Genomic DNA, 16,950 nt, shown 5'->3' with positions numbered 1-16,950 from the left:
CTTGCTGGGTAGAGTAATCTTGGTTGTAGGTTTTTCTCCTTCATCACTTTAAATATGTCCTGCCTGTCCCTTCTGGCTTGCAGAGTTTCTGCTGAAAGATCAGCTGTTAACCTTATGGGGATTCCATTATGTGTTATTTGTTGTTTTTCCCTTGCTGCTTTTAATATGTTTCCTTTGTATTTAATTTTTGACAGTTTGATTAATATGTGTCTTGGCGTGTTTATCCTTGGATTTATCCTGTATGGGACTCTCTGTGCTTCCTGGACTTGATTAAGTATTTCCTTTCCCATATTAGGGAAGTTTTCAACTATAATCTCTTCAAATATTTTCTCAGTCCCTTTCTTTTTCTCTTCTTCTTCTGAAACCCCTATAATTAGAATGTTTGTGCATTTAATGTTGTCCCAGAGATCTCTGAGACTGTCCTCAGTTCTTTTCATTCTTTTTTCTGCTCTGCAGTAGTTATTTCCACTATTTTATCTTCCAGGTCACTTATCCGTTCTTCTGCCTCAGTTATTCTGCTATTGATCCCATCTAGAGTATTTTTAGTTTCATTTATTGTGTTGTTCATCATTGCTTGTTTCATCTTCAGTTCTTCTATGTCCTTGTTAAATGTTTCTTGCATTTTCTCTATTCTATTTCCAAGATTTTGGATCATCTTTACTATCATTATTCTGAATTCTTTTTCAGGTAGACTGCCTATTTCCTCTTCATTTGTTAGGTGTGGTGGGTTTTTATCTTGCTCCTTCATCTCTGTGTGTTTTTCTGTCTTCTCATTTTGCTTATCTTACTGTATTTGGGGTCTCCTTTTTACAGGCTGCAAGTTCGTAGTTCCCGCTGTTCTTGGTGTCTGTCCCCAGTGGCTAACGTTGGTTCAGTGGTTTGTGTAGGCTTCCTGGTGGAGGGGACTAGTGCCTGTGTTCTGGTGGATGAGGCTGGATCTTGTGTTTCTGGTGGGCAGGTCCACGTCTGGTGGTGTGTTTTGGGGTGTCTGTGGACTTATTATGATTTTAGGCAGCCTCTCTGCTAATGGGTGGGGTTGTGTTCCTGTCTTGCTAGTTGTTTGGCATAGGGTGTCCAGCACTGTAGCTTGCTGGACGTTGAGTGAAGCTGGGTGCTGGTGTTGAGATGGAGATCTCTGGGAGATTTTTGCCGTTTGATATTATGTGGAGCTGGGACCAGTGTCCTGAAGTTGGCTCTCCCACCTCAGAGGCACAGCACTGAGTGCTGGGTGCAGCACCAAGAGCCTTTCATCCACACTGCTCAGAATAAAAGGGAGAGAAAGAAAGAAAGAAAGAAAGAAAGGAAGGAAGGAAGGAAGGAAGGAAGGAAGAAAGAAAGAAAGAAGATAAAATAAAGTTATTAAAATAAAAAATAATTTTTAAGAAAAAAAATTTTTTAAAGAAAAAAAACGGACAGATAGAACCTTAGGACAAATGGTGAAAGCAAAGCTATACAGACAAAATCTCACACAGAAGCATACACATACACACTCACAAAAAGAGGAAAAGGGGAAAAAATCGTAAATCTTGCTCTCAAAGTCCACCTCCTCAATTTGGGATGATTCGTTGTCTATTCATGTGTTCCACAGATGCAGGGTACATCAAGTTGATTGTGGAGCTTTAATCCGCTGCTTCTGAGGCTGCTGGGAGAGATTTCCCTTTCTCTTCTTTGTTCTCACAGCTCCCAGGGGCTCAGCTTTGGATTTGGCCCCGCCTCTGTGTGTAGGTCGCCTGAGGGCATCTGTTCCCGCTCAGACAGGACGGGGTTAAAGGAGCAGCTGCTTCAGGGACTCTGGCTCACTCAGGCTGGGGGGAGGGAGGGGTACGGAGTGTGGGGCAAGCCTGCAGTGGCAGAGGCCGGCGGGACGTTGCACCAGCCTGAGGCGCGCCGTGCGTTCTCCCGGGGAAGTTGTCCTTGCATCCTGGGACCCTGGCAGTGGCGGGCTGCACAGGCTCCCCGGAAGGGAGGTGTGCATAGTGACCTGTGCTCGCACACAGGCTTCTTTGTGGCGGCAGCAGCGGCCTTAGCGTCTCATGACCATCTCTGGGGTCCGTGCTGATCACCGCGGCTCGCGCCCGTCTCTGGAGCTCCTTTAAGCAGCGCTCTTAACCCCTCTCCTCGCGCACCAGGAAACAAAGAGGGAAGAAGAAGTGTCTTGTCTTTTCGGCAGGTCCAGACTTTTCCCCGGACTCCCTCCCGGTGGTGCACTAACCCCCTGCAGGCTGTATTCATGCCGCCAACCCCAGTCCTCTCCCTGCGCTCTGACCGAAGGATGAGCAGACAAGCCTCTCCGGCTGGTGAGTGCCGGTCGGCACCGATCCTCTGTGCTGGAATCTCTCTGCTTTGCCTCCCGCACCCCTGTTGCTGCGCTCTCCTCCGCGGCTCCGAAGCTTCCCCCCTCCGCCACCCGCCGTCTCCACCTGCGAAGGGGCTTCCTAGTGTGTGGAAACTTTTCCTCCTTCACAGCTCCCTCCCGCTGGTGCAGGTCCCATCCCTATTCTTTTGTCTCTGTTTACTCTTTTTTCTTTTGCCCTACTGAGGTACGTGGGGACTTTCTTGCCTTTTGGGAGGTCTGAGGTCTTCTGCCAGCATTCAGTAGGTGTTCTGAAGGAGTTGTTCCCATGTAGATGTATTTCTGGTGTATAATAGTGAGACATGTATGCAAGCAAAATGTCTATGTACAGATGAATGGACAAAGAAGAAGTGGTACATGTACACAATCGAATATTAGCCATGGAAAAGATGAAACAATGCCTTTTGCAGCACCACTGATGAACCTATTCTGTTTAATGAAGTCATATCTCACATGGCACCCATCATCACCAATATAACGTGCCTGCAGTTGGAGGCCTCAGTTTCTTGCCACATGGATCTCTCCTTAGGGCTGCTTGAGTGTCCTCATGACATGGCAGCTGGCTCACCCCAGGATGAGTGATCCGGCCCGCCGTCCCCACGATTGTCGCGGCTTCGGCCGCTCGGGCCCCTCCAGAGCCAGCAGCCTCAGTGAGGCCGCCCTCCCCTCGGGCTCCGGGGAAGTTCCGTGACGGCGGAGGGAAGAGACCCCGAGCTGGGAGTTCAGCTCTGCGGAAACGCGGGCTCCGTTCTCCAGGATTTACTTTTGACATCTGATTATCGTCTATGTTTGCCAACATTTTCACCCTATGTTGCCCCCTAAAGCCACCTCGGTCTGTTTGCTCTTTTCTTTTTTAACTTTGATTAAGAATAAGTGAGACAAAAAAAAAAAAGAATAAGTATGATTTTGCTTTACTTCCGGTACATCAAGTTCCAAGACAACTTAATATAACAACATGAACATTGAACTAAAAGTTATGGGAAGCTGCTTTTACTGTGTATGTACTCCTTTAAATCCAAAGAACAAGATGTAAACCTTTTTTATTTATGTCATCTCCTGTGCTTCAGTCTCCTTGGTGTTTTAACATGAAAGAGGCTGATTTACAATCACTTTGGGCACATTGCCTGTGGAATTCTGAGGACAGGAAATGAAAAAAAAGTGCAGCACACACCCCCGGACATTCCACACAACACGTAGAATAAACAAACAGGCCCCAAATAGGAAACCAAAAGCTCTTGGTCTTATGTTGAGGAGCACCATGAATGCCCTTTGGGAAAGCATGTATTAAAGATGATGAAGTTCTGGGAAAACCCTTCAAGAGGGGTGAAGTTGACCCTGATTAAAGGGTCAACTTCCCCCTTATGTCTAAAGTATGGTGAGTAGTTTTAATGTAGGTAAATTCTGTTACCTGCATCAACATTACGAGAGAGGAGTACCATATTACAGACCTGTGCTTCTCAGACCTTAACAGGAGTCTGGTTCTCTGGGGAACTTGTTGCGATGTAGATACTGATTCAGGAAATCTGAGGAGGGCCTGAGATTCTGGATCCCACACAAGCTCCCAGGTGATGCAGTTGCTGCTGGTCTGCAGGCCACAGTTGGTTTTCAGGCACCTTCTTCAACAAAATCATTGGTGGTGGTTTCCTGCTCTTTATCTATAATACAGTGGTTTTCAACTCTGGGTGATTTTAGCCCTAGGGTAAATTGGCAGTGTCTGGAGACATTTTTGATCTTCACAACTCAGGGGGGCTGCTAACATCACATGGCTAGGGCCACAGATGTTGTCAAACACCCTACAATGCATAGGGTAGCCCCTGGTAACAAAGAATTTCCTGACCCAAAATGTCAATAGTGCCAAAGTTGAGAAATCCTGCTGTAGAAGTACTGTTGTGTGTATCTCTCGTATCAAAAATAATCTGTTGAAAGTGTTCAAAAAAAACTGTGAGGAAAGAGTAGGAACATGTACTATTTAGTTTGGAGTAGAGAGTGAACAGTGTTTAAAACTGTCTTCAAATATATGAAAGGCCATTATGCAGAAGATGGTAACCAGCTGTTCTCCATCATCCTTGAAGAATGAACAGGAAATGTACATAAACGGACTTCTGCTACCCATCCATTCTTTTTCTGCATCTTCCACGCCAGCCAGGCAAATCTCTCCATGATCTTGCAACCATATTTGTCCCGTTCTGTATCTTATTACTTGCAGAGACTCTCCCAAATCCTTGGGACATATTTTCCTCTCACTGCCAAGTTGTATCTCTCCCTCTCCTTAAAAATCTAACTTAAAATTTCCAGCTCCATGAAGTCTTCCTTAACTAAGATGAAATAGTTTCCAGTTCACTTCTATCTACCACTGGCCCACTTTCTCCTTCAATGTATTATCTTTCATTCTATGAACATGTTATTGCCCATCTATGTACAAGGAGCTGTGCTAGATTTTGAGGAAGGATAAGGAAGATGAGTAAGAGAGTCCCTGCCTTTAAGAATTTTCCAATCTAGGGGAAAAAAAAATCTCACACAGGTAACTACAACATAGATAGTATTTAATAATTATTTCTCTGAGGGATTTTTTTAAAAAATAAAAGAAGAGGGCTTAGTAGTTAAAAGATTATTTCCAGGTGGGGAGATCAAAGGAAGACTTTATAAGTAGGTATACAGAAGTATCTTTTTATGAAGAATAATTTTCTCTAAGTTATGTAAAATTTTGTGCATCAAATAAGCATTTAATATTGTTACCAAAATTTGAAGGTTATTAATTAGAGCATGGAATGAGTTGGAGTCTGAATTTAGACTGTACTTATGGCAGAGTTTACAGTGAATAAGGAAAGAAATTTTTTTCTGTTTACACGTAGCTGTATATCATGGTTTTAACAGAGGAGAGTGAATTTAATCGCCTCTGAATATACCTTATGATGCTGTGTGATTTTATAAGGGCGTACTCTTTGGGAAGAATTTTTAGTTACATCTAGGAGGGGAATACTTTGGAACTTCACAAGTATGCTTTTAAAACCAGTACCAGAGATGGAATTTGGCACCATCCAGAACACTTTCAGGAGAGAGTCTCACCTATAAAAGATTTCCATTACCTGAACTACAAAGAAATTGAAGAGATTTAACCCTCAATGAATATGTAGTGTGTGCCAGACATTGAGTAAACTCTTTAGATATATCATCTAATTTAATCTCAACAGATTAGCCTCTCAACCTGTGAGGCTATCACCACCAACAACACTAGAAGGATACGTCAGTGCTAAGTATAAGCTTCCACCCATTGCTTGATTCAGAGAGGGAAGCAGAGCAAATCTCGAGCCTGCATAAGCCAGCTCTGGGTGGAAACAGTCAGCTTGCCTTCCCTTTCGTAGCAGCAAGGAGAAAGCTACCTCTCGAGGCTTAAATGGTGATGCTTGTATCCTCCGTTGTCAAAACAGGAAAATGAAGCTGTTTACATTTCATAGTGGCCATGGTTTACTGTAGGGATCACTACTGGAAGATTATCTGTGACTGCATTAGTCATGTGTGAGCATGAGTTTCTGCCAGCTCCTTCCCACACATTCTGAAATCTTTAGTTCTGGGAAGCGTACAGATACTGAATTACTATGGGATTTTGTTTGAATGTTAATACCTATATTCTTCAAAGTCATTATGTTGATTTCCAGTCAGTAATACAGTTAACATTGCAGACCTTTCTTGTTCCCATTCTTTGAGAGTCATTGCTCTTTTTAATAAGTGCTCAGCTTTGAATGGTAACCTCAAGAATGCCTTCATAATTCGAAACATAGTGGAATCTTAGTTAACTCTATGTAACTGGACTTTGTTTTCCCTCTTAAAGTTCTAGGCTTCTGCATATCATTCAATGTTGATGTGAAAAACTCATTGACTTTCAGCGGCCCAGTGGAGGACATGTTTGGATATACTGTTCAACAATATGAAAATGCAGAAGGAAAATGGTAAGTTAATGGGTTTTGTTCTTGTTGTTTAGTTTTCTTACAAGGTAATGGAAAATATTATTTGGTTACAGTTCGTTTTATGAATGAGACTTAGAATGAATCGTTTATGGTAGGAAATGCAGTCTAATCATTTGGTAATGGAAACTGAAAAGGTGAAAAAGGAAAAATTCCTTGGCAATATTAAAAGACATGGTTAGTGATTCTGTTGAAACCTGGGTTGACCTCAAGGAAGATCCTTATCCAAAATAGTCATTGTTTTGTAAGTAGGTTATTCTGGCAAGAGTTCTTTAATTGTTCTCATTTTAGCATGGCTGAAATTCAGCAGGAGGTATTGGGAGGCAGATGAGATCACTTCCATAATATAATATTGGGCTTATATTTTTGGTGCTTTACTGACCTACTGAGTTTGGTCTATTACTTATAATGAACCTTACTGAATTTCTTTTATACACTTTAAAAACCCTTTAATATTGGTTAAGTTCACTTTAGTATGTTTTTTTAAAGCATATTTAACTTTTGAAAATTATACAAAATTATTAGAGTTCTTTTGCTTTATATTTAACATAATTTTTAGGGAGTCTTTTTATTTTTTAATTGGACCTTGTAGAAAAAGAGAACAGGAGTTAAACTTTGCTTCAGTTTAGTAACTTAAACTAAACAAGCCCACTTTTCTAGTGACTACAGTAATACAAACAAAAATGGATCTATATCTATTTGGAAAACAGTGAGCTATCTCTCTACTATATTTCACAGATGAAAAGATGTGACTTTTCGATATTTCACTTTACCTTCTAGACTTGCTTAATTTGACAATAATCCTCTAAATAGTATCAAAGTAAGAATTTGAGTTCTCACATTTTTCAAGTACAGATATTGTATCCTGGGTATAAACTAAAATTTGTGGAGGTGCTTCACTCTTCTTCTCTCCCTATAAATATCTCAGATAAGACATCTAATAATAGAGTATGGGTTTTTATATCCTCTGTCTTTCAATCCTATGCTCTCACTTTACCACCCACCTCCTTTTTTAAGGTTAAATGGATAAAGTCATCCCTCTAGACACCAATTTTATTCTTTTAGGCATTATGTCTGCAATTCAGGGAGTTCTACCTCTGGGAGAATAATGTGAGTGGGCCAACTGGTCAAGCTTCTCTTTGTGCATAAGCTAGAATAAACTGACACTCAGTGCATGTTTTTCTTAAAAAGCTTAACTTTTACATAAAACACATATTACAGTGAATTTTCACTTATTACTAATAGTTACATAAATTTTAAAGAGGAATAGCAAAACTTAAAGTCTTAAACCACCTACTTAAAATGAACTGTCTTTTTAAAGAATAGTCAAATAACAGTCAGCCCTTCCTATTCACAGGTTTCGCATTCACTAATTAAACCAACTATGGTACCAGAGTTGCGGTGGGCGGACTGTACCAGGCCGTTTTATAGAAGGGACTTGAGCATATGCGAAGTTTTGTAGCCACTGGGGGCCTGGAACCAGTCCCCCGCGGATGCCGAGGGATGACCGTATTGTTAGCAGATTTTATGAAAGTCTGGTTTTCATTCTCTGATAGTGAGGAAAGCCTGTAAGCTTCCTCCCTCATCCAGCCCTGTCTCTCTGATTTTAGGGCAGTCTGCTATCAGAAGCCCTGAATTATCTGAATGAATCTTAGTAGAGTAAGAAGGCATTCATATTTCCTCTTGGGACTTTAGTGCACCCATACGATTTCTTCAATTCAAGAAGGAGGAAGTGATGCTTGATTCTTAAGCTGAATCTTGAAAGATGACTTACCTTTCAATAACATCAGAGATGTCACTCTAAGCTGGGAAGCTACATAAACAAGGGCATAGACCTGAGGATAAGTGAGAGTGTTGGTAAGCAAACAGATCTGACGTTGGGATGATAGAGGGGAAAGACCTTAAAAGCCAGACAAAGGAGCTTGTACCTAAGTAGAGGGTACTGAGAAGCCATTATAAGTTGTTTTATGAAACTTAGTTTAGGAAATTATGTATAGATTGGATCGGAGAAAGGAGTGCCTGAAATCGGGGAAATCCACAGACAAGCAAGGACAGCAATCTGCTTAAACAATGAGGCCTGGACAAGGAGGGCGAACTGCAATGAAAGAATAGTGTACCCGAGATAAATGTAGGTGAATAATTAAATCTGAGTGGAAGTCTGGGAATGGCAAATGAAGGTATAGGAGGTGTCAAACACATTCCAAAATGTCTACACTGGATTACCGGGAAGTGGGTAGTCATTCAGAGACAAATGTACAGGAAAGGAAAATCAGTTTTATCAGGAAGTTGATGAGTATGGTTTTAAACAGCTTGAGTTCAAGGTAATGTCTAGGTACTTGGAAACTTCAAAATGGAAAACAGAAAGAGGGAGAAGTTAATGTATTAGGGGACATGTTTAGAAAGCAAGAACTGGTTTGGGTTCCCGCTTGCAACCCTGTGCATTGCCCAGCATCCGGCACAGGACCTTAAGCATAATATGCACTCGATAATGCACTCCACTCAGTTGGCTGAACAACCGAATCTAGTTTAACTTCCTGTCCTCATTGATGAAAAAACAGAACACATAAAAGAGTAAGGTTAAAAGTGACTCTCCCATAACTATTATCAAAACAAAGTGTTGGCAAGTATGTGGAGAAAAGGGAACGTTTGTACATGTTAGTGGGACAGTAAATTGGTGCAGCCACTGTGGAAAACAATATAGAGGTTCCTCAAAAGAACTGAAAATAGAGCTACCCAGTTCTGGGTAAATATCAAAAGGAATTGAAATCAAGATCTCAGATATCTGCATTATTCACATGTTCACTGCAGCATTATTCACAATAACCAAGACTTGAAAGCCATCTAAATGTCCATTGTCAGATGAACAGATTTTAAAGATATGTTATATACATACAGTAGAATATTATTCTGCCTTAAAAAAAGAGGAAAAATTTTCCATTTGAGACAACATGGATGAACCTGGGGGACGTCTTGCTAAGTGAGATAAGCCTGATGCAGGACAGATACCACATGACTCCACTTATATGAGGAACCTAAAATAGTCAGACTCGTAAAAGCAGAGCATAGAATGGTGGTTACCAGGGGTTCAGAGGAGGGGAAAACAAGGAAGCATTAGTCAAAGGGTACAAAGTTTCAGTTAAACAAGATGAATAAATCCTAGAGATTTACTATACAGCACAGTGCCTATAGGTAGCAATACTGTGTTGTACAGTTAAAATTTGTTAAGAAGGTAGATCTTAAGTTGTGTCCTTATCACAAAATAATAATAATAAATAACAACAACCACTACTAAAGAAAGCAGGAGGAAACTTTTGGAGGTGATGCATATGTTTATGGCATAGATTGTGGTGATGGTTTTAAGGATGTATACTTATCTCCAAACTCATCAAGTTGTATACATTAAATTGGTACAGCTTTGTGTATGTCTTTCATACTTCAATAAAGTGTTTTGTTTTTTGTTTTTTTTGCGGTACGCGGGCCTCTCACTGTTGCGGCCTCTTCCGTTGCGGAGCACAGGCTCCGGACGCGCAGGCTCAACGGCCATAGGCTCAGGGGCCCAGCCACTCCGCGGCATGTGGGATCTTCCCAGACCGGGGCACGAACCCGTGTCCCCTGCATCGGCAGGCGGACTCTCAACCACTGCGCCACCAGGGAAGCCCCGTTGTCGTTGTTGTTTTTTTTTAAAGTGACTCCCCTAGGGAAATATAACTACTTGGGGCCAGAGCAGAAAATAGGGCTCAAGTCTCTCCACTCCCAGTCTAGGACTGTTGTCCTTATTAGAACTATATTAAAAAGTAAATGTTGATAGTAACTGTATCTGGCGTATAATACTTTACATTTTAATATGTGTGTGAGAGTTTGTGAGCATTTGAATGTATATATGGATATCAGATACTGTGATTCCATTCTGACATTCCATATTTACAATGATTTTATGGAAAAGGTGTGAAAAATCAGGGAAACAAAAACAGTGTGGTCAATTGAATTTAAAAGTAAATAAACTACAAAAATCTAAATGTCCAAATCTTTAAGGATGGCATGGTAGCAACATACCATTCTAAAGAGATCCAGGCACTGGTCATGCAAAATAAATTTTAGTAATATGTTTGGATATTCTGTAAGTGTTTATAAAATCAGGATGCAGACTTATTTTAAGAAATGGACTATGAAATAATTGACATATTTGGGAGAACATGAATTTTGTTATTTAATTTTCTCCAGAGGTGGGAATCTGGAGATATTTTTTTTAATTAAAAAAAAAATTTTTTTTTTTTTAAATCATCCTGACGCATCTTACATCTTGCTGAAGTATGCGTAAAGGAGTACTTGTTGACCCATAACAAGTGCAGTCTGTGTATTTGAAAAGCATTAGTTTAAATCTTTGGAAAGAGTAAACAGTTAACAGAAAAGGCGGCCTATGCCCCCCTTTATGTTTCAGAAGTTTCCTGTGGAGTACAACCTACTTTATATCTTTGGCTCGGAAGCCACATGTTTTTTCAGTAGCAGAACACATTATGCTTCTGATTAAATTCAGCTGTTGTTCATTATGATTAGCATGAGCTGGAGCATCCAAGTAACTGCAACGTGGTTCAGAAGAATCACAAAGAATACAATTGGTTTAATAATTTTGCTTTGAAGAGAAGAAACTCAAATGTGCTCAGCATTGCGCAGCCTTCCAGAGTTAGTGGTAATCACCAGTATAGCAGGGCTCTGGCAGATGGGAAAAAAATGAGATGCTGGTGTGGGACTTTCCACTCTTTGTTGTTCTTTGCTTCCTTTCTTCCAGCATGTGCACCCACCCCTCTGAGTGCTATCTAAGCATCCATTCTTAGGGGCTTCGGTGACTTCAGTGGGCCTGTCTTTTCAAAATAGATTCTCATGATGCAAATACTTCCCTAGCCAATCCCCAACCCAATATATATCAAAATGTACTGGTTTCATGCCTTTACCCTAGAGGACCCTGCTTTGTGCCAGGTAAGGTTTACTAGTGGGCTCAAGTGACTGATGCCCTGTTTCCAATGTATGTGTGTTTTAAATAAAGCCTATTCAAGCTTGGGCTGAAAAGACTTTTTAAAAGTTTTATCAAATTTTCTCTCACATATTTTAATATAAAGTTTATTTTAAATTGCTTATAATATCTTTTGAAGTTGAAATTTCCTCTTTGCCAAACGTCAGTTCTTTGGTTCATCTCATTTCTACCCCTCTACCTTTTATGACTGAAAAGCACAACAGCTCATGGGGCCACTGTATAACTTCATTCTCTAAGACGACCAAACACTCTGTTGGTTTTTGTTTTTTGTTTTTTAATGCCTGGCAGGAGGTACTTGGCACTCTGATACAGACTTTGGCTTGGAGATCAGGAAAGAGTTAGGTGAAAAGAAATAATGTAAATATGAGACAACAATCTCCAGGAAACTATCTTTTACAGACGAAAAACATATAAATATGAAACAGAGCAGTCAGAGGCCAGCTACCCTTCAAATAAATATAATAGCAGTCATATTGACAAAAATAACTATTATGAATAGGAAGCATTTCTCAGTTTATTAAATTTTATATTTGGAGCTTTTTCATGGAGAAAAAGTGTTTCTCTCACTTTGATGACCTTTGAGTTCATCAGGTGTTTCTCTAGTGATCAATAATGAGACCCAGAACATTCTTTAATCCTCAATCTGCATACAAATCATTGCAATAATATCATATAAAAAGCAGAAATTTAATATAAATAAAATTTAACGAGTTAAAGCAAACTTGCATTAAAGTTTAAAGTAACAATATCCATCGTTCATGAAACAATGTGCTTTGGGTCTTCACCTTGACCCTGTGTGTTTGAGTGAATATGACTGTTATCCTCATTTTCTAGACAGGAAGCTGGGACTCAGAGAATGAATTGCCAAAGGTTTAACACAGCGAGTGTGACAGGGCCAGGATGTGGAACCCCAGCCTTATGCCTTCAGCCAGTTTGCTCCTATAACAGCAAGAATTCTCTACAACCTTGACCTGTGGAAATGCTGTGTCACCCAAAGGCATATATGGTATTCTGCTTAAGCAAAATATCCAGCCTCTAAAGTGAAAACAAAAAAGACTTCACAATTAGGACCTCTTAGCTGGTCACATGAATGACCAGGTATTCCTTATGCAGATTCTTAGAGCATTTGATGCAGTCATAATTTATTCATTCAATAAATATTTATCGAATGCTGATTTTTATATCTGGCTCTGTTGGAGTCACTCAGGATATATGAGTGAATGAATAGGTGAAAATTCCTGCTGTTGTGGAGTTTATATTCTATTGGGGATGGACAAACAAAAAACAAATAATAAACTTAATAAACAGGTAGGTTATATGTCAGAATGTAATAAGTGCTGTGAGAAAAAATAGAGCAAGATAGCGGGGCTTGAGAATATTGAAGATTCCTAAAATTCCATAAACTCTATGCTGATATTCTTCTAGGATCTTGTCATTTTTATGCAGCTTGGGAAAAGTGAGGCTTTCTTAGGATTAAGGGGTGGGATATATTCCAGAGTTGCATGTTTGATGTCAGAAATACACAAGTTTGTTTTATATTCTACGTCCTGTGTCCTGCTTACCCATTCTTTATCACTGCTTCCAACTCTCAAACTCCCTGTCTCAGTCCTAGCCTACTACACTCTACCGTTTTCTGAGTTCTCACACCCCAGGCTTTACTTATCCAGAATATACAATAGGCCATGGCTCCAGTTGCTATATCAGGTTATTTCCAATTATCATCATACTCTAGAGGTTTCTATTGGCCTAGGGTTCAAATATAAATTCCAGAACCTTTCCTTCAAAGTCTACTGCTTGCCAGTCTCAACCTTCCTACTCCAGGTTATACAGAAGCTTTATGCTGTGTTCCAGTCACCCATACTTCCTCATTACCTTCCATTTTCAGCCCTCATGCTCCTGTTTCCACATTTTTGCCTGGGATATCTGTGATCTCTCTTGTCTCCTGCCTTATAACCTAATAACTTTATTATTAACATACTGTTCAGAACTCACTTTTTTATAGATTGTTCTAGATTTTCCCCAGTTAATGGTTCATGTTTTCCAGCTAATTAGTACTCCTCCATACACTTACAATTTGTTCTGTTCAGATGATGGACTCTTAGAATTGGAAGGGTCTTTGGAGGCCTGGAGTTTGCGGCATGTGGGCTCCAGTTAGGTGCACAAGCTCAGTAGTTGCAGTGCGCGGGCTTAGTTGCCCCGCGGCATGTAGGATCTTAGTTCCCCAACCAGGGATCGAACCTGTGTCCCCTGCATTGGAAGGTGGATTCTTTACCACTGGACCACCAGGAAGTCCCACATCCCTCTTTAAAAGCTTCAATAGTTCCCAACTCTCCACTCCATACAATAAATCCAAAGTTCTTAAAGTGCACTGTAAGAACATATGTGATCTGGACCCTATTTACCTTGCCAGACTCAAGTTCCACTCCAGCTACCCTGAGTTACTTGAACTTACCAAAAAAGCCATGTACATCCCTTCTTGCTTCTAAGACTTTGCTGAAACTGCACCAAGTTCAGAACTATTCAATATGGTAATAGTACATTTATATTTTTGCTTCTCCCCTAAGTTTTAAGCAACCTTAAAAATTGTGTTTTATCCATTTTATATTCCCAGTGCCTGGCATTAATGCTGAGCATGTAGGATTTTCTTTATAAACATTAATCAATCTGTCTAGTCTCAACTTAAATACTTTCATAACATATCCACTACTTTTCTCCAAACTGTTTTAACTATAAAGCTTGTTTAATCAATCACATTACAAAAGGTTTTGAAAAATTGGGGAAAAAAACCTTAAAGCCTAACCATAATTTCCTTAATAGAATTTGTTTTTTGGTGTACTCCCTTTTAAACTATGTTCTACATAGATAGAGTTGTCCATCATCTGAAAATATGTATATAATAATAAAAAGAACCAACACTTAGATAGCACATGTTATAAGCCAAATACTGTACTAAGCATTCTATATACATTAGCTCATTTAATGTTCATGATGATCGTGTCCGGTAGCTACTCTTATTATTTCCATTTTACAGACGAAGGAACGAAAGCACAGAGGATAACTGGCTTGTCCTAAACCATACAGCTAAGTAAAGGGTAAAACCATGATTTGAACTCATGAAGTCTGGCACCAAAGTTCATGCTATATTTTCTGGAGAGGATTAAATTACTTAGGACATGGAAAACACTTAAAACAGTGTTCTGCACATGGTATAAATTCAATAAATGCTGGCTGTTTTTATCATTGCTGTTATAATAAGTACATTGAATATAATTTGGTATCTTTCACTTCAAATTGTCATAGATTTTCAACAAATTAGGTAGGTTTTTACTTTAAATTAGGTCATCACTAATTTTTTATCCTACCATGCAGTCTTATTAACTATTTTTTTATGACTGCACAATATTCTATGGAATGAACCTACAATAATTAATTAGTCTTGCTGTTGATCACACTTCTTTTAAACTTTTATGATTATATATACCACTATAAGCATTATATCTTTATGCATTAAGCTTGTTTCCTTTAATTTAGGTCATTTTTTTAGGACAGATTCCCAGAAGAATTATGCGTTAAGGGGTTTGAACATTTTTATGGTTATTTATGTATATCAGAAATGGCTTTGCAGAGGCATTATATCACAACTATGTCTTAGGGAGTCTGTTCAACAATTCAGTATTTGCAATTGTTGTAAAACTTATTTCCATAATACCAGCTTTGTCCAAAGGACTTACACAAAATAAATCCCATCCCTTTTCAATATGACAAACTTTCAAATTTTGAAAATTTTTAAAAGGAATGCCCAATCCACCTGCACTCCTTCACAACCTTTCAACTCTCCTTCAGACGTTTTTTTCTCCATGCTAAACGTCCTCAACTTTCCCTCAAGCATCTCTGGTCTGACAAAATTACCAGAATCTTAACTATCTGAGTCATAGTCTCCTAAATACATTCCATTGTGCCTATGTCCCTCTTAATTTGGAGATTCCAGACATGGCCCGACAGTGCAGAGCACAGAGGGGCTATCACTCTCCTTGACCAGGGCATCTATTTCTAGCAGTGATGCCTAAGGTCACATTACCATTACCATTTTTGGCACTAAAATACACTGTTGGCTCATGTTTTCTTGCTGTCAACTAAATCCTCCATGACTTTTTCACACGAACTTCTATTAAGTCAGGTTTCCGACATTCTGTACTGATGTAGATAATAGTACACAGTTAAGTGAAGTTGTTTACATAGGTTCTTATTAAACTTTACTAGTTCAAGTTTCTTGTTCCAGAATGTTGACACTTCTGAATGCCCAAATTGGTATTTTGATTTACTTGATGAGTACCTTTATGCTTTCTGTGTCTTCACTTAAGTCATTAACAAAGGTATAGCCTAAGTCAATCCCAAGTGCAGTCTTATGGTATATAATTAGAGTCCTTTGGTTGCTAGTAATGTGTCTTTGTTTTTTTTTAAACTTAATTTAATTTATTTTTTTATACAGCATGTTCTTATTAGTTATCCATTTTATACATATTAGTAATCAGTGTGTTTGGATATAGCTGTTTAGCCAGCAATGAATCAGCAGCTGTGGATCCCAAAAAGTACCTTAACATTCAACCATATTCACCCATCCTGTTCCTGAAGATATCATAGGAAACCTTGTTAAATGGCTCGCTAGGACTAAAATAAATCATGATTATGTTTTTTCCATTAATTATTATTAGACTGATTTCATACTTCTGTCTAAAAAAACAATAAGTGATTTTAAACCTGAGTCTCATAACTATCCTTATTTTAAGTGCCTACAAACTAGTATATACTAATATTAAACCTTATGATATAATGTTTATACTTCCTGACCTCTCTATGACATTATCAATTCCTCGTGGGAAAAAGTCATTTATACTTCAATGTGTGTTTTGTAAATTAACACAGCAGCAGGCTTAACCAATAATTATGATTCAGCCCCCAAATAAAAAAAAAAATGTGTTAAAGTAACATATAATACAAGAAACTAAAATATTCTCAAGTCTCTCTCCTATATATTTTACTGTTTTTTAATTTAAATCAATCTGCAATTTGAAGAAGACACTCTGCTTATTTTAGATAACATTAAGTTACTAACTGAGGATGGCTATCTAATTATGTCTATGGGAGCTACGGTCAATCGTCTTCGAACTAGTCATACAGTAACAAAAATAAAATGTTTCTCATTATTCAAAAGTGTTAATTGAGTTATTTAATTTCCAGGGTGCTTGTTGGTTCTCCTTTAGTTGGACAACCCAAGAACAGAACTGGAGATGTCTATAAGTGTCCAGTTGGGAGAGGTGAATCATTACCTTGCATAAAGTTGGATCTTCCAGGTATGTAAAGTCAAAATATTAAAGTCTGGGGCTTCCCTGGTGGCGCAGTGGTTGAGAGTCCGCCTGCCGACGCAGGGGACGCGAGTTCATACCCCGGTCCGGGAAGATCCCACATAACGTGGAGCTGCTGGGCCCGTGAGCCATGGCTGCTGAGCCTGCGCGTCCGGAGCCTGTGCTCCGCAACAGGAGAGGCCACGGCAGCGAGAGGCTCGCGTACCGCAAAAAAAAAAAAAAAAAAAAAAAAAAAAAAAAAAA

General features: G+C 39.3%; 1 protein-coding gene across 1 annotated transcript in view; it reads left to right on the top strand.

Moving 5' to 3' along the window:
• The window catches only part of ITGA1 (integrin subunit alpha 1), a 170,134-nt gene that overhangs the window by 59,279 nt on the left and 93,905 nt on the right, over window positions 1-16,950 (top strand). The window contains exons 2-3 of the mRNA XM_027101137.1: window positions 6,183-6,300; window positions 16,583-16,695. Of these exons, the coding sequence (XP_026956938.1) occupies window positions 6,183-6,300; window positions 16,583-16,695 (231 nt within the window). The remainder of the gene's footprint in view (window positions 1-6,182; window positions 6,301-16,582; window positions 16,696-16,950) is intronic.

This window comes from Aethalodelphis obliquidens, unplaced genomic scaffold (genome assembly GCF_003676395.1).
Source record: "Aethalodelphis obliquidens isolate GAN/ISIS:26980383/991018 unplaced genomic scaffold, ASM367639v1 scaffold4, whole genome shotgun sequence".
Taxonomy (NCBI): domain Eukaryota; kingdom Metazoa; phylum Chordata; class Mammalia; order Artiodactyla; family Delphinidae; genus Aethalodelphis; species Aethalodelphis obliquidens.
Note: the sequence above shows the minus strand (reverse complement) of the source record. Positions and strands in the feature narration are given on the sequence as shown.